General features: G+C 38.5%; 1 protein-coding gene across 1 annotated transcript in view; it reads left to right on the top strand.

Moving 5' to 3' along the window:
* Positions 1-22,040, top strand: part of HIBADH (3-hydroxyisobutyrate dehydrogenase) — an 85,821-nt gene extending 63,781 nt beyond the window's left edge. The window contains exons 5-8 of the mRNA XM_063325082.1: positions 7,122-7,255; positions 7,822-7,898; positions 15,548-15,704; positions 21,047-22,040. Of these exons, the coding sequence (XP_063181152.1) occupies positions 7,122-7,255; positions 7,822-7,898; positions 15,548-15,704; positions 21,047-21,205 (527 nt within the window). The 3' untranslated portion in view covers positions 21,206-22,040. The remainder of the gene's footprint in view (positions 1-7,121; positions 7,256-7,821; positions 7,899-15,547; positions 15,705-21,046) is intronic.
* Positions 22,041-24,166: the final 2,126 nt, after the last annotated feature.

Genomic DNA, 24,166 nt, shown 5'->3' with positions numbered 1-24,166 from the left:
ACTGCTTAAATAATGATGATAATGTGTGTTTAATTTGCCTGTTGCTGCAGAATAAAAATCCACTAGGCTTTTTTCTTTGCACAACCATAATTTAACAAATTGTGTAGTTAGATTATACTGTAAAAGAGACACTTCTACTTCCTTAAGCGTGCTTTTGTCTGCAGTAATATTGAGTGTTCATTGTATATATCTTCGAACACTGACCTGAACGTCCATTTCCATTTTTGTTCAAACATCACTGGTTTATGAGGTATGGTGATGCAAAGCTCTATTTGTCAGAAGAGAGAAACAGCAGTGACTTTCATTAGGGTGCACTTCCAAGTACATTGTCGCTTCATTGTGAGCTTTGCCTTGTCCCGTCAGCAAGTGGAAATGAGTGTGTTAAAGGGAAAATGGCAAATTTTAATGATAGTTTAATTCAATTTTCTTCTAGAATCCCTGCCATTATAAATGCAGTACAGGCATTCAAAAGCCACCACAGAATTTGATACACACAAGAACTTAGGGCATCTGCCCAGCGCTTGCTCAGCTGCCATTAGGAAAGGCAGCGTGTATTATGTAAAATGTACGAAGGCGCTTGTGCATAGTGCGTAATGCGGCAGAACCAGGGATCTTGCTGGGAAGAAATGATCCCAAGCGTGCCCCTAAAAGACAAGTCTTGCTTTGAGATATAATGATGAAAAATTGCCCATTTATTGGTGTCTTTGCGTTTCAACAAAAACGAAACTTTGACTCGTCGTCTGCGGTGCTGCCGTGGGGGTTTTGTGCATGTATGTGCGCGTCCGCGGGCGTTTCTGTTCTTGCTCTGGAAAGGCCAGCGATACGTTAACAAGGGGTTATGTTATGCTGGTTTATGTTAAACCAGATCACCCCCTAACATGTGCGGAGCCATTCATCTGTGTCACCAAAACCCCAGAGAACATCTGACATGGACTTTGAAACAGAAACAGTGATCACTTACAAATCAAACATGGCACGCTCTAAACCGATTGTGCACGGCAATCTTTTCGAGAAAGGACAACTAATTGAACATGATAAAGTGTAAAGTTAATTAACACCCTTAAATTTGTTGATTACTTTCACGGGATTATATTGTTCGTTGAGGAGCAGCTTTCTGTCCCAGCTGTCGCCTTTTTAGCGAATGTCGCTGGTAAACAATAGAGACACCATAACAAGTCGTAAATGGTCCCTGTGACAGCAGCCCCTTGTGAGGCTGCATCTGTAGAAAATGATTAGAACAATTGCATTTTAAAGACGGCTCACATTGCAGCCCGGTCCCATCGGCCCTCTTCTTTATCTCCGCTGATGGCAGACTGGTTAAAACATTTAAGTTCTTTTGAGCAAATTAAGTGATTTACTGGGTTTTAGTTATAGGCAGCAGAATAGCTTCATAGGTCTGCCTTTGATGCTGATTTTTGTAATAGGGAGAAACACAAGCCCTTTGAGTGGTGGGGTGTTGTGGGGGTCTTTTTCTGAGACTGTTCCGTTTACTTCTTCCCTGGAAATAGAATGAGGATGGCAGAGTTGTCTGTGAAGGAAGTAGAAAAAAATGATACCCTATTTAAATTTAAGAAAATAACTCGTCTCCTTGTGGTTATTTTAAATTTGTAGTATAATTTTAAATATCCTGCTTTTATTTTCAGTAGGGATTTGTAGCTGATTTTGCCCATACATGCCTTTTAATTGGATTTGGATTTATATATGCAGCAAAACAATAGTAACCTTTTCAGTTAATCTTTCCTTGTGTATCTTGATTTAACTTTTTGTGAGTTGCAAAAGACAAAGTATTTCATGTGAGCTGGCAGGTACTTTAAAAGAACTGCTTAGTCCTTAAAAATGCGCACACACACGCACAGGATACACAGATGCAGGCTCTCGAGTTCAACCTATCTGAAACAGAGCAAACACGACAAGAAACTGCTTGTTTGAGGTAACTACAGTCGCTTAAGCTGCATTTTTGCAAAAACATCGGAATAAAGGACCAGTATGCCCTTGCACTTCCCAAAGCCTAACAGGCAAAGCCTCAACTCTTAGGCTTGAGGGTGCAACATTGTGAAACGGGGGAGGATTAAAACTCTAGCACTGTTTTTCTTGTTTATTTTTTATCCAGTTTAGAACACAAAATTATTTGTTAAAATTGCACAATAGACAGCATGTTGAATAGAAAAATGACAAAATAGATGGGGTTTTGCCTAAGCTTCTTGATGATGTAGCCCTCATCTCCAGCTTGTCCTTTGGAGTCTCTGAAGAAGCTTATATTCACAATGTTGCAGTTTTTCTTCTCAGCTTTGTCAGCAACGATTTTTTTTTATCTGCAGGTGCAACCCAACAAGTGCTTTAAATATTTTGACACAGGGATATGCTTGGGTGCTCTGTTTTCGGCAATGTAACTGTTTTCAGCATCACCACTGTGATGGTACTGTAAGACATAGCCTTATAATATCACTTCTTTTTAACTTATCTGCACTCTGCACTTCTTATGGCAAAGTAATAAAACTGAAACCAAAAGCAGATACTCTCATGTAACATCTTCACATGAACATCTTTTTTCTGGCAAATAGTATTCTTAATAAACAAACTAAAACAACAAAAATAAATAAACCACACTGCTTTTATTGATGTAGCTATAGAGGTAAGACTTTTTTCTTTTTTTTTTTAACTGGAAACAGCAGTGGAAAATTACAAGACTTTTTCCAATTTGTAAGATGGTGTTGTAATAAGGAATGAAAAGTGAATATGGAAGGGCAAGGTGGCTACTGAACTAGGTTGCCTGGACTGGAGGTTAGAACTTGACCTCATCTCCAAACTTTCCCAGGATTGCTGCGACCAGTTGCTGTTGTCGTATGAGGCCTCCTAATCCTCCATTCACATTTTCATCTAGAATTTTGAAATTGGGTTGCTCTGCATCAGGTTCACTGAGCAATCCATTGGCAAACAAAGTGAGAAGCATGTGGGTTCAACTAATCCTTGCCCCACAAGTAACTCAGCCAGATGCAAGAGGATGCTTTGAAGCGCAGTTCTTTATGTACCTCTTCTGGTAAAAGAAAATAATTTTTCAGATCTTGGTCCAAAACTTTCTAGTACCTGAGTGGGAAACCTATCTCCAAGTGGGTATGCCGTACTGCAGTGCTACTCTATAACTTCTCACCATGCTTTTTCCCAGATTATTTTTTTTGCATGCTCCTTCACTAGCTAGATCTCTTAGCACATTTATCTGCAGACCTGTTCCTGTCAGTTTATATCTCTGGGAAAAACTCTGATGGTGTTACGACCTACTGACTTGGTGTTGAGCTGCTACTCTGTGGGATCTGCTGTTGTGACCTCCTTGAAGGATTCTGCACACAGGTGTGGGCAGATCATCCTAGAGACGCCGAGTGTAGGACTGCAGCCATGGGCTCCAGCATTCTTGCTTTGCAGAGGAGGAAATCTTACACATGCTAATCACAAACACAGTTTCTCAGAAAACCATTCCCTGAGGATGAGAAGAGGCTTTTTGGATTTTAGAAAGAACAAATAGATTCTGAAGGACTTTTGACCCTAATCAGCAGTGGTACATAAAGCACTGGTGGTAAGAGATCTTTAAAAAATTCAAAAGATGAAAAATAATCATTAGCTTTTTAAAATTATATTAGCTGCTCTGCTTTCTCCCTTTCTCTCTTTTGTATTGTTAGAAGCTGATAATACTTTACTGGTGTGTGTTGTTGGTATGGCATCTGTGATTGTGAAATAAAGCTGTGCATTCTTGGCTAATGATTTTTTTTTCTATTTTTATCTGAAGTTACAGTTCTTTTACTCCTAGGCTCCCTGCCAATTTATTTTTTTTTAAATTGCTAGTATTATAGATTTGCTGCGTTGCTTGTTTAATTCTGATAAAATAGCTGATAGTTGGCAAGGACCCTAGATGATAAAATTTACCATGAAGTAAACAGGTTTTTGTTTTTAAAAAGAGAATTTTCCAAGCCTTCTGCTTTATACAAGAAATTGCTCTTTTTTTCTACTTAACTAATTTATTTTTTCTACTTGAAATGTAAGTGTTTGAACAAGTGAGAGAGTGCAGCTGTCAGAAGATTAACCAGCTGAAAACTATTGTCAGCATTAATTTTGCTCTAATAAATGACTCTCTGAAGCTATTTAGCAGTCTGTAATCTAGATACAAGGCTATTGACCTATGATGGATAGTACTGGATTTTGTTTGTAAGCTTTGACTTAAATTGTCTACTTAATTTGCTGCAGGTCAGATCACAGGATTAGTGGTAAAGGCCATTATGTGGTTTGAATAAAAATAGCTAGAGGAATGGAATGAAAATCATTGTGTTTATTAATGTAGCAATCTTTGCGGTCGTGTACATAGTAAACTGGTAGCCAACAAGATGACAATGACCAGTTTGTGTTAGCTCTGTTAGCTCTCTAAATCTAGGCTTTACTCTTAGCCCAGTTCCTGTGAGTTGCTTGGGGATGTGTCATTCAAGTGAGATTAAGGATTAGCTGCAAATATGGTGTCTCTCAACCTGAGCAGGCAGATCTTTGCCACTGCAGGCATTTCAGTACCTTAACAGTGTTGTTCTAGGAGCTGCAGTGTTGTATAAATAGACTGACTGAGTTCTTATGAATGCTCCAGTTATGGGCTCACCAGTGCAAGAAAGATATGCGTGAGTCCAGCTAAGGGCCACAAAGATGATGAGAGGTCTGGAGCGTCTTCCATGAAGATAGACCAAGACCTGAGACTGTTCAGCACAAAGAGAAGGCCTAGGGAAGATCTTATCAATGTGTATGAAAACGTAATGAAAGAGAATGAAGAAGAGGGAGCCAGACTCTTCCCAGTAATGCCCAGTGACAGGACAGGAGGCAATTGGTACAAATTAAAACACATTAAATTCCATCTGAAACACAAGATAGCACTTTTTTACTGTGAAGGCAGTCAAATACCGGAAGATGTTGGCTGTGGAGTCTCCATCCTTGGAGATATTCAAAAGCCGACTGGTCACAGTCCTGGGCAAGCTGCTCCAGCTGACACTGCTCAAGCAGGGGGGTTGAACTACATGTTCTTGAGAGGTCCCTCCAACCCCAACAGTCCTGTGAGTCTGTGATTCTAGGTTGTAATATAGGTTGATCAACCACTTCATCAGTGGGAGCCCCTTTCCTCTGTTGCCTATTTTTATATAATTGGTAGGTATTTAATTTTTGAGACCTTGATCTGTCAAATGTGTCTGAAATTCCCCAGTGACTTCAAAAGATGGTGCGTGTTCGAAGGCAGGATGGGGGAAGTAAAAACTTGACAGATAAAGAAAGTGGCCTTTATAGACAGTCACACAGAGACAGTGCATCGATTGAAATTTTTATGAGAAAGCAAACAAAAATTCTTCAAATTCTTCAGCGTGGGGAGCTGCAGTGTAGCTGTCCTTGATGTCGGAAAGGAAGTCCTATAGTGACCACTTCATTCTTTACCTGTGACACAGCACTTAAGTGGACTTGAGGCTTTAAGTTGAGAAAAGCTCTGATTAGCCTGCTACGGTTGCCCACTTTAGCAGAACTTTTTGTGCACAAACTTGGTTGCCATGATGGGTTCATTATGGCCTTATTTGTTTTCTCTTTCTATTGTTCTTTATTGCATAATTTCATTTATTAATGGGGAACAAGGAAAGCAGAAATGTCCCGTTTAAATGGGATATACTTCTAACAGAATAACATTTTTGCTATTTGAGGTTAGATTGGGGGTTTTATTTGATTGTTGTTGTTTGTTTGTTTGTTTGTTTTTAAATAGAAGCTCTATCTTCAACTGATAAGCTTTTTAAGAGTGCATTTTCATTTGTCGCTATACAACATCTAGCTCAGTGAAGGCAGTTCCAGTTACCCTCTGGAAACTATTTCAATAAAAACATTTATTAATGTTTATTATGGTAGCTAATTCGTGACAAAGAACTGTGAATCATAGCTGGAGAGCAACCTGACTTACTGTAGAAACAAAATGGTCTACCATGTGGAAGAAGAATAAACTGTTTCACTTGGATATTCTGTTTGTGAGAACGCTGTACCTAGTTGAGCACGTTTAATTTCAAAGTAGATTGTTATCTGCAGATGTACATCCTAACAGGCCAAAGTTTGATGCATAACACAGAAAATGTATATTGGCTGTGCTTCTTGTGTAAGTGAAAAATAGTGAGGACGCTCATATATTCATCAGTTTGGGCCAAATTTTCTTAGCAGTTCTACGTATTAAATGCTGGGGATGAGGAGATTAAGGATGGATGAGTAATTCATATTAGAATTGGGCTTCTTTTAGAATAGAATATTTCATGGAGGTGATAAATATCACATGAAAAAATTGCTGGATTTGTGTTTAGAAACTGTATAATCAAAGAACTATGGTGTGTGCTTACTGACCTGTGTTAAAGACAGGACAGACTTACGGGAATAAAACTGGGAATAGTGTGTTTGTGTATGTGTGTGAATCATTTTTGTATTTCTTTTTACGTAGTTCTTTACATAATTGTATATTTGTTACGTTTATGTGTAGGAAACTAACCCAGCGTTTCTCAAATTAAGTAGAATTTTGCTTCAGACTAGAAACATAATAAACTGTGGAGATTCAGAAGGTTTGATTTTATATGCCTGTGTCTTTTAGATGTCCAATTACATGAAAATCAGGAAGCATTGATAAAAATTAGCCTAGGTTTGGAAAAGCTGATAAAAGCAGAGTTAACTTTGAGCAATAGTTTGTCAATAGTCATATGCAATGAGTAGTTTGATAAAACAAATTTTATTTAGTAATTCAGATACAGTGAATTTTGTGGGGTGCGAAGTTGCAGGAAGGGTTGATTGTTTCTTCATATGGAACTATAAAGAGTGACGTTGCTGGTTTTCTGTAAGTCTTGCGAATTGTTTAGCCGCCAGTATGCCTGAAAGATAAGGTGGCTTTATCTTCATCAAATGTTTGAGAATAAAGATCTCTGATCTGGTAAGTACTGGGACTACAGACTTACTTTACATAGACTTAGAGAGGTTCATCATAAGTGAAGTATTAAGCACATAAATTTTACATCATCAGACCCTTACTGATAAGATAAAGTATTTAAGGTTTTTTTTAAGATAGTGATATTGAATACAACGTTGACTTGATTCAGGTGTTGGAGCTGCTCGAGCTGGAAACCTTACTTTTATGGTTGGTGGAGTGGAACAAGAATTTGATGCTGCAAAAGAGTTGCTGACATGCATGGGTTCTAATGTGGTCTACTGTGGAGAGGTTGGAACCGGACAGGTAATGCCTCCTGAGGGGTTACTAGTTATCTCAGTCTTTTATTTTTGTTGCTTTGTTTTTCTTTAATGATACCTACTCTTTTATTCCAGAACTAAGTGCATGATTGTGTACCTTCGTACTTGTTTGCTTGTTTACTCGTCTTCAACAATATGTTTAGAAAATAATCTCATGGCATTCTTCTCCAGCACATTATATAGCTGGAGACACCACAACATCTGACTTGGTGCTTCTCCATATTGGCTTGTTGAGATTATACTTCTTAGAGAACACAGGTTTTTAATTTTTCTTCTAAATTTATGTTCTGAAGGACAAAGAGCCCCTATATGCCATATATACTAACTGAGCTACTGTACTAAGAACAAAAGTATTTCCTAATCTCTGAAGGAACCATAGGACAGTTCTCATTGACTTTATACTGTTGTAGGTCTGTGCTTACTGGTGCTACCTTTAGAAGAGAGCTGTCAGAACATATTTGATCATACTGTCCGGGAGCTGGTTAAAGAAGATTCATACACGATAGCTCTATGAAAATGCAGAAACTAATTGACGATTTAACTTACTTTCAGGCTGCAAAGATCTGCAACAACATGCTCTTGGCCATCAGTATGATTGGAACTGCTGAGGCGATGAATCTTGGAATCAGGTTTGTTTGATTTTTGTATTGGATTAAAGCATTTTTTGTGTGTTAACAGTTTTCGTGTTTTACGGTTGACTTTTGCTGGGACAATGGTTAGATAGCATAGATAAACCATAGATAAAGCCAGAAATTCTCTTATAAATGCGAAAGGGATTATTAAACTAAAGTAAGACTCTTCAGAACAGGAATATTCTCTTGTATTGGCTCTACAGGTTGTTGCATTCTGCATCTGAAGTTAAGAGTTTATTTGTTCTGGTGTAGTACGATGTACAATAACGTTTGTCTTGCATTATAAACATGCAGAGGTTATATAGAGGTAACTGTTTGTATTCTAAGCTAATATACAGTGTATTCAGAGTATTATACTCCTGTATGACTCTTTTTGGCTTTGTTTACTTTGTTAAATTGTTCCAAAATATATTGTGAAGTAAAACTTCTAGTACAGTATGTATATCAAATTAAGATCAAAGCATAAAAAAGAAATCTGCCTTCCTGTTTGACTTTACTACTGCAGTTTGTCCCGATTGCCAAAACTCCTACTTTGTCAAAAAGCTGCAGTATGCTCCACTACACTCTTGTCAATGCTAAGGGTACTATTTCTTTTCTATCAGGTGATGCACCTGACTTATAAGTGGTAGTATATTCAAACAAAATTCATGGATTATTTATCTGCATAGTTGCATCCTGAAAATCGGCCTGCTAAAACTACAAATATTGTAGATGCTTATCAACTGGGCTTTATACCATGTGCTCATGTGGATTTGATACAATATAAAAACAGCAAGAGGGCATCAAACATTTAAATAAATAAAAAAGAATGCCTACATGTGCGCACAAACACGAGGCAATGTAATGGATTCACATTTCCTCTTAATTACCATATCAAGATGCAGTTGTTTTATTGAATTGCCCTTGTCTCAGATGTTAGACTATCTTGACCTATTAAGTTGTCATGTTGTAATTGAGATAAAAGAGGAATTTGCTTTGCATCAGTGCTAATTGGTTTATCAATATCCTGTACCATTTACATTTTAAAATTGAGAGTCTGTAAGATACTGAAGCATGTCTGCATCAAGCCATAATAAAAACAGTAGTATTGTAAACAACTATTGTAATCCACTGTAGTGTAAAGCTTTCATCAGGTTCTATTTTGAGTCATGGTTTGCTGAATAAAACATATGCAACTGATTTTTCATTATGTTTTTATCTACATTTGTAAGAATGATTAGAGTTAAAATTGACAATAAAATAAAATCAAGAGGTTCGGAAGACAGATATTCCAGGCATGTAAGCCCTGTGCAGAATGAATTGAGGTCTGCAGCCGCTGTAGCTTGAAGGTGTTTAGAATTTTCATTTTTCATTTTATCCGTTTCCAGTTCAAATTTTGGCCAAATTTGTATTCAGCACTTATAAGCAAAAATCTAGTGTGAAGGTGGCAATACACAAACCTTCCTACCCTACAATGACGGTAATCAAAAAGGAACTCTGCTTGTTGTAGAAGAATCCTGCTGATTGTAACCTGAATTATATGAAGAGCAGAATCTCAATTAGTCCAAAACTGCATGAGGTTTAAGACAGAGGCTGTAATTTAAAGCCTTATGAAGTATTTCAGAACCCTTGCATTGATTTTAATGTGCTGTGTTTTAAATCCTGGAGAAGATTACTTCTGCTTATAACTAGAATAAGAGCTTTCCACTTTTGGTGGGTACAGATTTCTAATGTACAAGTTAACAGTTGTAATTCTTATTATTAGAAGTTTTCCTATATCAATAAATTTATTGGATTTTTTTTTTAAGACTAAGACTCAAAGGCTAGTGTGGCTGCCTAGTCTGGAGAGTGTAGGAAGCTGAACTTGATTTATTAGATTAATGCATATCTGGTGAAGAAAATCTGACTCTGACCTAATAATGGTAAAGGACACTGGATATCTAAAAAATTCATAATGGGAATTGTGGAGCTTAGACATGTTCTTAACTTTTAGATAGAATATAAAATATCTTCATGTCATACATTGTGTATTTCTACTACATCATTTAAATCTTGAGTTTTAGGGACTTTGGATAATTAATTATTCAAAATATTGCTGACTGAACTAGATTTAACTAGAGTCCTATTACATCACCTTCCAGAAACCAATATATGCTCTGAGCTTGAGTCTTCAAAACAGTGTGATATTAATTCTATTAATAAACCACTTCTTCTCTAATGTTTTCATAAACCATGCAGCCTAAATTTTCATTTTCTGAAGCAGTGAGTTACGGTTTTATTAATTTCAGATTTTTAAATGACATCCGCTATTGTTTTATTTATTTTATATTTGAAATTATATAATTTTTCCAGACTTCAACATAAGTAGCAAATAGGGTGTGGTGAGGAGGAAGGAAAACTGACATTACTGAGCAAAAATTCCACAATAAACTCCCAGAAAAACTGGCAATATTGCTATGTAATTTCTGCATTGGTATTACACTTACTTTTCTACTTTACTCTAACATCATCTTCATTTACTAATCATCTTCATTTACTAATGAAGATGTCCATTTTCACTGGAAGTGATTTGGTTTAGATTGCGTAACTAATTTTTAAAAAAATTCCATCCTGAATTCTGACCACTGAAATGCTTGCTTTCTTTTGTTTTTCCATTAATTTCCTGATGCTTTAGGAATGTTGCTACTGAAAGTTAGGAGGTGTGGCAGACATTCTGGATGTGAATTCACATTTTCATTTGCATTTTCTTTTTTTGTAGCATGATAGTGCAACTTGTGTGGTTTGTGGTCCCTTCAGAAACTACCTGCCCAGACTTGGGGAAGGGCTTATGTGGTGACACAAGATAGGACAAGGTTTCTTAATATGCCTGGGCTGTAAGGCATTAGGAGAGCAATAAGGGCTCTGTGGCAATAACCTCACTGCAAAATCACTTTTGTGCTTCCAACAGTAGAGGAAGTCGTCTCTACAAGGAGGGAGTGTGGTAGCACCCAGATATAGGTCAAAAGCTGCAAATACAGCTCTTTCACAAGCAGTTTTACTGTATATGGATTTGTGCCTGCTTGCTTTTTTAGATATATAAAGTGGAAAGACGGTAAAAGAACTTTTTTCCTCTGAGGCTGAGTCTAAACGTAGTTTCAGCCTCTAGATCTGGTTTCTGTGAGCATTCCTGGGCTGTAGATGGAAGACATGAGCAGGAAGGGGAATCAGCAGTGTAGAGAGGAATATGTGCCGCAGGCTGAGGGATGATTAGCCCTGGGCACATCCCTACTGCAAATTTTAGAAAGAGTGCCCTGAAAAAGAATTCCTCCAAGAGCACTGTGGCTCTGCTGTTTTCAGCATGGGGCTAGAGTAAAGTCTTGTGGAGGTTATTAATGATATTTGAAAGCATTTACTTTGTTGAAAACACCAATAGCAAAGTCATTTTTAGCTATGTTACAAGAGTCCTAATCATAGAATCATAGAATCATTTAGGTTGGAAAAGACCCTTGGGATCATCGAGTCCAACCATCAACTCCACTCTACAAAGTTCTCCCCTACACCATATCCCCTAACACCACATCTAAACTACTCTTAAACACGTTCAGGGATGGTGACTCCACCACCTCCCTGGGCAGCCTATTCCAGTGTCTGACCACTCTTTCTGTGAAGAATTTTTTCCTAACGTCCAGCCTAAACCTACCCTGCTGCAGCTTGAAGCCATTCCCTCTTGTTCTATCACTAATTACCTGTGAGAAGAGACCAGCACCAGCCTCTCTACAATGTCCTTTCAAGTAGTTGTAGAGAGTGATGAGGTCTCCCCTCAGCCTCCTCTTCCTCAAACTAAACAGTCCCAGCTTCTTCAATCGCTCCTCATAAGATTTATTCTCCAGGCCCTTCACCAGCTTCGTTGCCCTCCTCTGCACTCGCTCCAGCACCTTGATATCTCTCTCATATTGAAGTGCCCAGAACTGGACACAATACTCAAGGTGTGGCCTCACCAGTGTTGAGTACAGGGGGACAATCACCTCCCTACTTCTGCTATTTCTAATACAAGCCAGGATGCCATTGACTTTCTTGGCCACCTGGGCACACTGCTGGCTCATGTTCAGCCACTTGTCAGTTAGAACCCCCAGGTCCTTTTCTGCCGGGCAGCTCTCCAGCCACACTTCCCCAAACCTGTAGCGATGCATGGGGTTGTTGTGGCCCAAGTGCAGGAGCTGGCACTAGGCCTTGTTGAAGCTCATACCGTTAGCATTGGCCCATTGATCCAATCTATCCAGGTCTCTCTGTAGAGCCTCCCTATCCTCATGCAGATCAACACTCCTGCTTAACTTGGTGTCATCTGCGAACTTACTGATAATAGACTCTATGTCCTTATCAAGATCATCAATAAAGATGTTAAACAGAAATGGTCCCAACACTGAGCCCTGAGGGACACCAGTTGTGACCAGCCGCCAGCTGGATTTAACTCCATTGACCACCACTCTTTGGGACCGTCCATCCAGCCAGTGCTTGATCCAGCAGATCGTATGCTCATCCAGGCCGTGAGCAGCCAGTTTTTCTGCTTGAATATTTGCAACTTCATGTGGTATTTATCCAAAGCACCTTGAGATGGGAAACTCAACAGTTCAGCTACTTCAGTTGTTACACCTTAAAATGAGACCAGGACATGTCTTTTTTTGTGAGATGCCATTTCAGTTTTTCTGTTTGTTCCAGACTAAACTCTTGGAGGAATGTATGAAAATTTCAGCACATTCTTTTATCAAAGCTCAGCAAAACTTGAGTTTGATCAGTGGCTTGAAGGGATCCTATTTCAACCATTTTTTTGTTATGTGTGTCCGTTGCTGAGTTTCTGCTGTTCAGTTCATTAGCAATGTTATTGAAGAAGCATTGATTTGAGGGAAGCAATTGTTTTTGCTCTATTATAAGTACAGTTAATACATGGACTTCTTTTCTGCTTATAAGGGAGAAGAACATTTTGGTAATTGTAAATTCACACGCGCATGCACAAGCTCTTGCCACGTCCAATGGCAAGTTGTTATGGGGACTGGCAGACTGTCATCATTTTGATAGCTTGAGCAGTATATCTCTTGAACAGCAATGGAGCTCTTATGCAGAGAGTATCATATGTTCCCAGCCAATTTACAGGGAAACAGCAATAACATTTTATCATGGTTGAGAGCCCAGTAGCTGCTTCCTATTAAACTTGCCCTTTCAGATACCTGTCTTGGATTAATTTGTTGATTTCAAATGGAAACTCAGTCTTCTCCACTGAAGCATGACTTTCTAGGATAGACTCTCACTGAATGACAATTACTGTATATTCTAGCTGGTTTCAGACCATTACAAGCTTTGGGCACAGTGGAAGACAGAGGACTTCTTCAGTAACTGATTTTAATATATGTCTAATTTTAACTGTCAGTTATATATGCACCAGTGGATGAATCCTCAGAAAGATGAAATGCAAAGCACTTCTAACTTGCTCTTATTAATGATACACTTGCTGCAAAGGAGAAAAAAAAATAGGTTCAGGTCTCCTGAAGAGAATCTGCATGGTGTTTAAGAGCAACGAAGTTTGAAGAAGCAGGGATTTAAACTGACGCTATCTTCCTTTTTCTTTTCCTAGAGCAAAAATATGCCAGATCTAGTGCAGACAATATTTTCCATATCTGTATAATACACATATATCTTTTAAAGTATACTTTCACAGAGAGGTAGTTGGAACACTGTGAGAAGAGCATTCATTCTTCAGGAGGGTTATATGCATTTTGAACTAATAAGCTCTCTGTCTTGCGGTGTACTCACAGCTGTAATTACGGGCCTCTGCACGCAGCTAGATACGGCACAAGCAGGCACTACACGGCTAAAAATACTGATCTGGATGTAACAAAGATAAGGAAACAAACAAGCCAAGAGATTTGTTTTGGTCAAAAAAGCAACCTCTGTGTATTGGAAAGCTCAGGCATTGTCTGCTCCCAATGCATTTTTTTTAGATGACAACAATAAAAGCCTTTATTCGGAGTGGTTCTTCATGAAGACTTTGATGCACACTATACAAGGTGAAAGTACAATTAAAATACTGTGAAAACATATCAGTGCTGGAAAATACGTTTTTTTTACATGAATGGCAGTTGAAAGAATTCAGTTGAGTCAGAGGATTGGAAAAAAATGGGGAGGAGAATAAAGCTTGATCCCATTCAGGCCAGCAGGGGACTTTCCATTGAATTCCAGGGGCTGCTGCAGCAAGTTATGAATAAGACTGCACAGCAGTAATGCTAAAAAGCTACCTTTGCAGCACAGAAAGAGATTCTGCTTTGCATTAGGAGGGCAGAACTGCAGGAAACGTGCTGTTATGGGAACAGGAACCATGCTGTAGGGCCCACTGTCTTAAATGTATTTTTTCGAATCTGAAATGCCTACTGAAATAATAGGCATAAATTTTACCAACTATTCGATTGGTTAAGAGCTTTACTTACCTACACATTAAAACCTTGAGCAGCACAGTGCCTGGAATCAGTGTTAGGATCCCCATGGCTATGGAGATCTGCAAGAAGGCTGTGGTGTAAGAACTAATGTAGAGTGTTGACTTCTACGAAGGTTAAAGCTCAGCTGGAACTGTGTGGAAAAGGCATTTTATTTTTAACATGTTTGCTTGTCCATGGCAAAGTACGTTGTCATATATCCCCTTTAAAATGTCCTTTTCTCATCTTGGATTGTTATTGGAGATAATTCCCTTGCTTTCTTCTTTGTCATGAGTGTAAATGCGTACAGGGCAGATAAGATGCTGCCACTCATTGTTGATATAAATGTAATTCATGTAAAATTACACATACAACTTTATATCAGCATAAATGTGAATCCATAGGAGGATTAATTTTCTATAGTATTGAAGTACTTTCAGAGTCCATGTTGAGCAGCAGTTTATGCCATCAGCTCTGTGATAGAACAAATGACGTTTCTACTTGGACAAGCTTTGTTTTATCAGGATCAGTAACCTTATCAACGGTTGACCCGGAACTATAATGTATGTTTGCGAATAGATAACATATGTCACAGTGAGAGGCAGGCTTGCCACCTAAGCAGGAGTGTATAATGAAGATTTAATAATAGAAAAACAAAGAATGTGCAGTTATATACCATAGTAATATTTTTTGAAAAGTGTAGTGGTTTTGTTCACTTATTAGAGCAGGATCATCATTTCCATTGTCTTGCTTACATCAAAAATGCATGAGTGTGCACATATAAACCCATTGCACAAGTACTTTCACACTGCCACATTTGCTTGTGAACTTTTTGCTTTGTTCTGCTTTAAAGAATATGATTTTGATACGAAGAACAAGTATGTGACCTAGTGGGCAGGAGAACAGAGAATGTGTTTTAGTAATTGAAATACAAGGGAACTGCTGTTCTCAGAGTTCTTTGTTTTGCTTGCACTTTCAAAATTGCTAGGTGAAGGGGATTTACTTAGTGCAGAAGGAGAAAAAGCTCTGAAAACCTGCTGCTTAAACAGTGAATTGATGTTCTTTAATTTAAGAGACAGCATCCCTACCCCCAATATCAATACTGTGTCATTTTTCATGACTTATAATAAAGGGAGAGAAATGACGCTAGGGTCCTAAGATATAAAACAAGTCACCCATGTCTTGTGCATTTTGACATTAACACTTCTCTTCCTTGACCTTTGACAGATTAGGCCTTGACCCAAAGCTGCTGGCCAAAATCCTAAATATGAGCTCAGGTCGCTGTTGGTCAAGCGACACATACAACCCTGTTCCTGGAGTGATGGAAGGAGTACCATCTGCTAATAATTATCAAGGTGGCTTTGGAACAACACTCATGGCTAAGGTACATAATACTTGCGTGTAAATTGTGTACAGTTGCTTCTCTCTGGGCTTCTAGCGAACATTTTTCTCAGTGAAAAATTATGATTATAGGGAAATATGCGTGCATGAACAGAGTGGAATCCAGCCTCTTACTGTAGCTCTAAATTAATGAGTTGTGTAGGCAGCTTTTCCTTAGCCTCCAGCCTCTTTCTAGCTACTATTACTTCTGAGCCACTCAGTGAGATTATATGTGCTGTCTTTTTAAATTCTGCCTTAATCCAGGAGTCCTGATGGATTTGTGTGTATGGCAAGTGTTCAGCAAGCCATTTAGATGCCTCTTGCTGACTAGAATTTAGGACCCTAAACTCAAGAGAGCAATTTGGGGAAATCCAGGTGACCTAATTAGGTGTGAATAGTGGCATAAGCATCTAAGATTTTGAGCCCAATCTATTCCAGATACCTTAAACTGTGCTACTGGACATACACTCTCCCCTTGCTTGCTATGCCAACTGCTTATGTGCTTGTCTTTCTGCCTAAGGGCATTTGGAATGCAGAAGACAGACAGGTCTCAACCCACACCCCAGCAGACTGGTATTCTGCAGGTATCCACACCATTCTGTGAGCTCTCCTGAAATGTCTTTGTTGGTGGCAGAAGTAGTGCTTCTTATGAGTAATAACCTAGTAATCTAAATTTTTTGTCCATGAAGTGGGAGATCTGGGTTTTAGGTCCATCTCAGCATGAGGAAGTTGTAACCTACAGCTATCCCATCCCAGGAGAGTACACTTATTGCCATGCTCTTGGCTGTTCTAGGAAAAGCACTGCCCTGAGTCACTCTGTGGTCAGGAAAGCTAAGCTCTTAGAGGCCAGAGGAAAGTAGGCAAGGAGGTCAGGGCTCTGCATCCCACTGATGAGGACACACAATTGGAGGAAGGAGCTATAGAACTCTGACTCTTCAACTACTTCTGCATTTGATTGCCTAAAGTAAATCATAAAACCATCCCTGGAAGAGATCTGTCATCTAAGCATGTAAGTGCAGGAAATGTCACACTGAATATTAGTTTCATGGCAATACCGCCCTGAGGGAGGCATTTGAGTTCATATAGGACAGGTTTTGGGAATACCAGTTTATGAGCGCTCCCAGTTGGTTAGGCTTTCTGGCCATTTTCAGCTATTCCACGTACAGTGGAAATTAAGTGCTTAAAACTACAGCAACATTCTCAGAGCTGGTGATCAAACTCAGATATTGCCATGCAAACCTCCACAGTGCTGGAGTTCCTGTATGTAATACCTGCCAAGTGATACTGTTCCTGTCATTTTGCAGTTCATTTATGTCAATTGGTGTATTTGCATATTCAGAGGAATTAGCCAAATTCTGTCCAGAGTGGGTCCAGACTGTTTTGCATGTAGTAGCACCAAAAAATTTTGCTGATGCAGCATGGCTTAAAACCCCAGTGGTTGGCCTGCTACATTTTATGTTTATGGACGAACAACCTGGAGCTTTCATTTCTTTTGAGGGATGTGTTAAAATACTGGAAAGCAGCAGTTTTTACGTCATGTTCGTGTCATTGAAGATAGGGGACAATAAAATGTTATTTAAATTATTGATCTATAAAATGTGTTAGGTTATTGTTTGGAGTTTGCCAGGCCTGTTGATTAGAGATAAGCAATTTGATTTTGGCACAGTGTCAAAGCTCTTGTTTCCATCTTGTGTGCTGTGTTCAGAATCTGTTCTGCCTGTTGTACCCTGTTTCACCCTGCAATCTCTGTTCTTATGATTCATAACTCTTCTCCAGAATAACCTCATAATATAAAGTGGATGGGGGTGCATATTTCCTTCCCTTCCTTTAAAATTTCTCTGTAAAGGTTTTTTTTTCTTTAATTTTGGTCTGCTTCTAAGAGGGACCTTCATGTCCTCTGGAAGCTGCCTTAAAAGATCTTCCTTTCATTGGAGGAATAGCAGCTTGGCTTGCGCTTGTTGAAACTGCCAGCTTTTGGTTATAGAGCATCAGTGATAACTAAGAGGAGAGTTCCTCAGAGAGGCTTGTAATTGCTGTTCACCTCTTCTGACTATGCCCCTCCTGCCAGCCCTGCCTGACAGGCAGCCTGAAGATGGCCTTTTTTAGGCTGGAATCCTCAATAAGGAGAGATGCTAAATTCCTCTCATGCCTCTTGAACAATGCTGTTGTTCTATATAGACAGAAGATTACTTGAATGAGTAAGTAACCAAGACAGAGCTGATCATATTCAAGGTATTATTTGGCGTAGTGGTGACCTCTTTTAAGACATTTTAGTTTGTGGAAAGGCTTTTGCTACTATCCCTTTCATCCTGGTATATGACTTAAGCAGTTTGTGAATTGTTTGAGTTGGGGACTTTTTTTTCTGTGAAATACAGAGCATGCTTTTGCCACTTAAGAAAAAAGAAAACCTATATTCAAAGGAGAAGGAGGTAGGTACAACCCTGAGGTTGAGAAGAGAATACTCCATAATGAAAACATCTAAGAGTGACTCAGTAACACACAGTCCCTAAACACAGTTACTAAACTTCAGGTTACTGCTCACATATCAGATGTGGCAGAAGTCAAAGGCTTTCTTAAAAGTATTTTGTCACCAGTGGCTTTCTCAAAGCCAAAGGATCCTTATTTTAAGTGTTTGGGTCAGAAAACTTTGTCAGACATCTCTGAAAAGCTCTTCAGTCTTGAAATCTGACAATGAAACCTAGAATTTAGTCAACTTAATGTGAAAAGTGCTCTAAAGATTTTGCATTTTTGAAGTCTGGTTTACTTCCCTTCAGTGTCTTTGTGTCTGAGGCATTGCAGGCCTTTTTCATTCGCAATTCAGTCTTTCATTCGCAGCACAGTTGCTAATCAAATGTCTTCTTTGAATCCTGAGAAGAGCTAGATTTATATCATACTATTCTTGACTCATGTCAAGACAGCCTTTGAGTTTTATTCTGAATGGAAGAGTTTCATTTACATCAACTGCAAAATGAGTCCGAGGAACCAGGTGTTTCCAAAGTGAGCATTTTTTTGCTTTTTTTAAAATATGTTGGCAACTGTGTCCTGAAAGAGAATCTGTTTCCCTATTCCAAGCTGGGAAAAAGTGGTTAGAATAGTAGGTACAGTGAGACATCTGGAAGATGTTGTCAGTTCCAAAGAGTATGAGAGGAGCCATAAACTATGCTCTGATTTTTACTTTTCCAAAAGGGTCAGCAAAGGGCAAATTTCTTTCAGAGCTGTTTTGTACTATTTTTCACTCAAGGAATCTCCAACCTCAAGAGAAAAGATGCAAAATACTTCACAACTTAAGCTAAAGATAAGCTTTACTTACATTTTGTAATTTTTTTTCCTTCAAAGCTCTAATTTATAGAACGGAGTTTAAAGAACCAAAACAACCTTCCTGCCCTTTGGAGTAAGGAGTCCTTGTCCACTTAATTATGGAGATGCTGTCTGATGTTACAACCATCTTGGAGCCAGACTTTCATTATTAAAGTGAACACACACGATTTATGAAATTGTATTTGTGCTAGCAGTCTGTTCAGAATTTTCAGGGATTGCCTCTGTGAATGCCTCTTCAGAGAGAAACAGATCACGATCACCACTACCAAAACCAAGCATCTTCACTAGGTGTTAGATGATTTTGCCGTTCTACTCTTTCATGATGTGATTTAAGGTTTGTTGAGTAACATGGATAATATGGCAACAGGTTTCAGAAAGAGGGTTTAGAAGAGGCTAGGAATATGTGATGGAATATCTTACTGTAAGTGAAGTTAAAGTAACTGTTCCTAGATTTATCGGGGCATTAGTCTTTCAACAGAATTGCTAGGCAAGAAGGAATGATCTGCCCAGATGCAGATGAAGAATATTTTGGATCCTGTGACATCTGATAAGTATGTTTTTCCAATTTTTCTAGACCTTGAAGTCATTCAAGGGTAATAGGAAGAGTAACTATAATTCCGATTTGTATCAGAATGACCTTTATAGAGCCGATTTACAGATTGAAGTGACATTTAGAGAGTAGAGTAAGATCTTGAATTTCCTTGTGCTAATTCAAATCCAGACACATAGAAAGTAAAGACCTGTCTTGTAAGTCATCCCTGAGAAGCCAAAGGTGCTCTTAGCAGTACTACAGTCTCTCAGTTCTTCTGTATCAAAGATTTGTTATTTAAAAAAAATAAAAACACAGCAAATTCTATGAACCACCATGTTCCTGGATGGACAGAAAATCCAGGCACTTCCTCATAACACCTGAGAGGTTCTTTTGCAACTTTCTTGGAACGTGGACCGCAAAATTGATTCCTCTAGCAAGACCTTATAAAGGCAACCTTAAGTCCAAGCATTACTTTCATACTTAGACAAGAGATCTGTTTATGTATCCAGGTCCTTGTTAGCTTTTCCTTTGATTGGTTTCATGTCTGATTCAGCTTAGAATTCAAGACATCCTCCAGCCTAGCTTGTCATTTCTGTCCAGCATGCGTGCAGCCGACTATTTTTAGCTAACTATGGTTAGTCATAGTGCCTGGTACTTGCCTTTGAGTTCTGTCCTGTTTATTTCAGATTATAGCTGTAGTTGACCAAGGACTCTTGGAGGACAGGTTCCAAATTCATCCTCTTTGCAACCTCCCCTGCTTCTTTCCCCCAAATTTGGTGCTTAAAAATGCAGTAGAATTATTCTCTGTATCCCTTTATCTTCAAGATTTGTAGCAGACCCAGGACAGTCCCCTAAGGGATTCTTTGATACATCCTTCCAGTTAGGCTGCAAACCATTCATATTCACAAAGTGGCCTATGCCTCTCATTTTGCTATTAACTGGTCACGTTACAGTAAATATATGTAGGCTAAGTGGCTTCAATTTTGTTGTTATTCAAATCCCTCCTGCTTGATTTTTAACCTGTTTTTAGAAAGAAAGATGTCCTCTTTCCCAAACAAGAAAACAATGCAATTAGAACCTATGTGAAATGCTTAAGTGAATAGCCAGGGGAATTTGGGGTTTGGAGATGACATAACAAAGTGGGGGAAAAGAGTCTGAGTATTGCTGCCAGGTTATGTAGTGATCAAGAATCTTAAAATTCCTCCTCTCCGGAAGGAGGTCGCATGCCTTGCAAAGTTTGGGGTTTTTCTGTTGAATAACCGTTACTGTTTAAAAATGAAAAACTAAACAAGGCTTCCTTCTTCCAGGACGGAAATTTTAAGGCTGGAGTATTGTATTTATTGGCAGTAGAGTTCTCTTCACAATGGAAGTCAAATAACCTATAATATGTACTTGGCTATTTATATCCTTGTTGTTTCTCCCCTGACTTTTTCTCTTTTCTCTTTCCTTCCGTTTTTCCTCTCTGCCCTATTCCTCCCTCTTCTCCCTCCCCACAGGATCTTGGCTTGGCCCAGATTTCTGCCACCAACACAAAGACACCAGTTCCTTTGGGATCCCAGGCACATCAGATCTACAGGATGATGTGTGCAAAAGGCTATGCCCTAAAAGACTTCTCAGCTGTGTTCCAGTTTTTACGTGAGGAGGAAAACTTGTGAGCTGTCCTTTGGAAATGGACACAATAACAAACCACATTTTTTTATCCTGATAGCCCGTTTGAGAAGTATGTGAGTTTAATCAAACACTGTGCATACTGATCCCATACAGACTAATCATCTTTGGTTGTCTAGATCACAGCGAACTCCAGGGTTTTTTCATAATTCTTGAAAAAGCAAGCCAGAAGAAAGGATTGTTTGGCAATTAGCCAGACGGTGATTTCTTCTTTCTTTTTTTTTAAGAACCGTCAAAGTTTTTTTTTTTCCTCTAGATGCAATAAATAAATATTTTTTTTATGAAACACTTAACTGTTTGCATATAAAATAACTTACATTATGGCTATAAACTTAGGTGAATCTTGAATAGTAAGAGAATGTTATATAGTGATTTTATGATATATAGTGATCTATTAAAGTTTAAAATGAATACTTTATGGAAAAAGGGAAGATTTGTTCAATAAAGAAACACAGCTTGAGATGGATTGTTTTTTTCCTTGGACCTACCAGCCTTGAGTTGATCAGTAGTGAATTTTTCCTGGGATTCAGGTTGCAGATTAAATTTATAGGCACGTGTTTCGAAGTGGAGAGCTGTTACAGCATGTTTACCTGATAGACTTAGTTAAAATAACATAGAATGTGTGTCCCTCTTGTAAAGCTTCATTATTGTATTTTGCTAACCCAATTTTATATTTTCTTGTATTCTGTCACACATTTTCAGAACTCAAGAACAGCACTTACCAGAAGTTCTAACAAAGTGTACATTTGTTTTACGTAATTACTGAAGTATTTTAAATCTAAATAAACCCCATTATTTTGAAAAGAAATAAAAATCTATGCTGGTAAATACTTGTTGTATGATTATTTGCTTCTTGTTTTGATGCACTCTTGTACACACACAATTAACCAAAAACTTGTACTAAGTGGTCTGATTTTTTAATGTGCTTGGTTTTCTACGGATTAGCTTGCAAAACCAAGCTTTTCAAGAGCTCTTGTTGTACAATGCAGGTGGTAGTATATTTTCATTCGTATTACTGTAACCATTCTCCATCTCCATGGTTTTGCAAAAGTACAGGTACATACTTGGCTTTATGGATGTAAATACTCATGCTGATTTCGCTGGAACTACTCACGTTCAGACTTACTTGCAGGCTCTAGGCTTAATGGTCAGTTACGTGTTTACATTCCTATTTTGGTTGTACGAAGGGTCCTTTTATATATATATGTGCACATTTGGGTAACAAAATGGTGTGCTTGAATTAGCTCAAGTCTGTGAATAATCTTCTGAGAACTTGGACATTATATTTTAACACATTAGTAACATCATACGAAGTCATTAAACAGTACTGGTTGATCTGTTCTCCTTTCAGTTTTCCTTGAAAACTGTTTGACATTCTAGGTTATTCAGGGATTTGGGGCTCATGAATGTTCTATATGAACGTAGGACTACTGGGAGAAATCTTACTTTTAAAAAATTGTTGGTCTCTCTTTTGGTAAAACTACTGTGTCTACAGGTTTGCATTCATTCCATGAAATTAGACGCAAAACTGCCTGCACTAAAAACTATTCAGATTGCAAAGTCAACCACTCAAGTGCTAGAAAATGCAGAAACATGGAATTATAGTTGCCGATGTCTGTTTTGACCTTTGATAACAGTATCACATACTATAACAATTTTTCCTATGGGATTCCTGCCTCGCATAATACAAAGGATGGACCTACGCTCATAATTAATTTGAGGTCATGTAGAGAAGGATGTTTTTGCCAGGAGGATCCTTGTTCATTTCCAAGTTTTATAATGGATGAGGTAAGGAACTGTGGGAGAGTCTTGGTTAAGTTTGTGTCCTCTGTATTTGACTTGGAGATCTGGCTGGCATCAGCAGGACTGCTGAGAGATGCTTCCTTCTGCTGTCCACCCCAGCATGTAGCAGCGTTTGCTATGAACGTGTTTGCCGGTAGCCCTGGGCTTCCCCGTGACCCTGGGCTTGCAGGAAGCATCATCAGTTGTTTTCTGAAGACATTATATGCACACATAAATGTTGGGACTTGTGAGGAAAGAGAATATACTCAGTGAGACACGCTCTTTGAGGCTTTTAGCTTCTGAAATCATAAAGCCTCTGTTAAGCATGTGGAAACTTCGTTGTTATTTTTATGTTTCTCCCAAAGGCTTGTAGCTTAGGCTTCCTGGCGTTCATTTCTCCTCCCCCACAACCTCTGAACAAATTTTAAATTCCTACTCCAAAGCACAGGGTGCTCAAGTTGGAGTAAAGGCTGCCAGAATGCTATTTTGGCAAACCAACAAAATGTTCTGTGGTCTCCTTCTTGGAGGAGGATGTTGGCTGAAATTAAAAACAAAACACAAAAAAAAAACCAAAAAAACCCCAGCTTCAGGGCAGACAGCCAGCATGTAAAATTTTAGAACAAGCAGTTAGTTTGGCAAAGTTAGAAACAACTTTTTAAATAAGTCTTATTATGGCAAGTGCCTTGAAACCTTTAATGATGTCCAATACCTGAAGCCAGCAATACAATTTATATTAGAATACACATTTTTTCCCTAATTCTGCAGGGGAATATTGTGTGACTGGATACATATCACGGTGGTGGTATTCATGCTAGCTATGGGTATTCTGTGTGTTCGTATGTATATAATGTATCTTTTGCTCCACATGGGGTACTTCTGGTCTATGGAAATTAAGCAAGTACTAAAACTATTGTCACTGCCAGAAACAGGTGTTGAAAACAGTAATTTGTTGAGCTGAACAGAAAGATTGTAAAATTGGTTGAATTTCTGCACTAATTACCTCCCAGTACATACACACAAATTAGGTGCAACAAATTAACTGCATATTTTGTAAATGTCCCAAAGGGAAACTTGAGGTAACTTCTTTTTAAATTAGTTTGAATGTTAAACTAGCCCTCCCATCATGCTTACTTTGGAAACTCACCTATATCAAATGCATTTATTGA

This window comes from Chroicocephalus ridibundus, chromosome 2 (genome assembly GCF_963924245.1).
Source record: "Chroicocephalus ridibundus chromosome 2, bChrRid1.1, whole genome shotgun sequence".
NCBI lineage: Eukaryota > Metazoa > Chordata > Aves > Charadriiformes > Laridae > Chroicocephalus > Chroicocephalus ridibundus.
The sequence above is the reverse complement of the archived record's forward strand: the minus strand, read 5'-3'. Positions and strand labels throughout refer to the sequence as shown.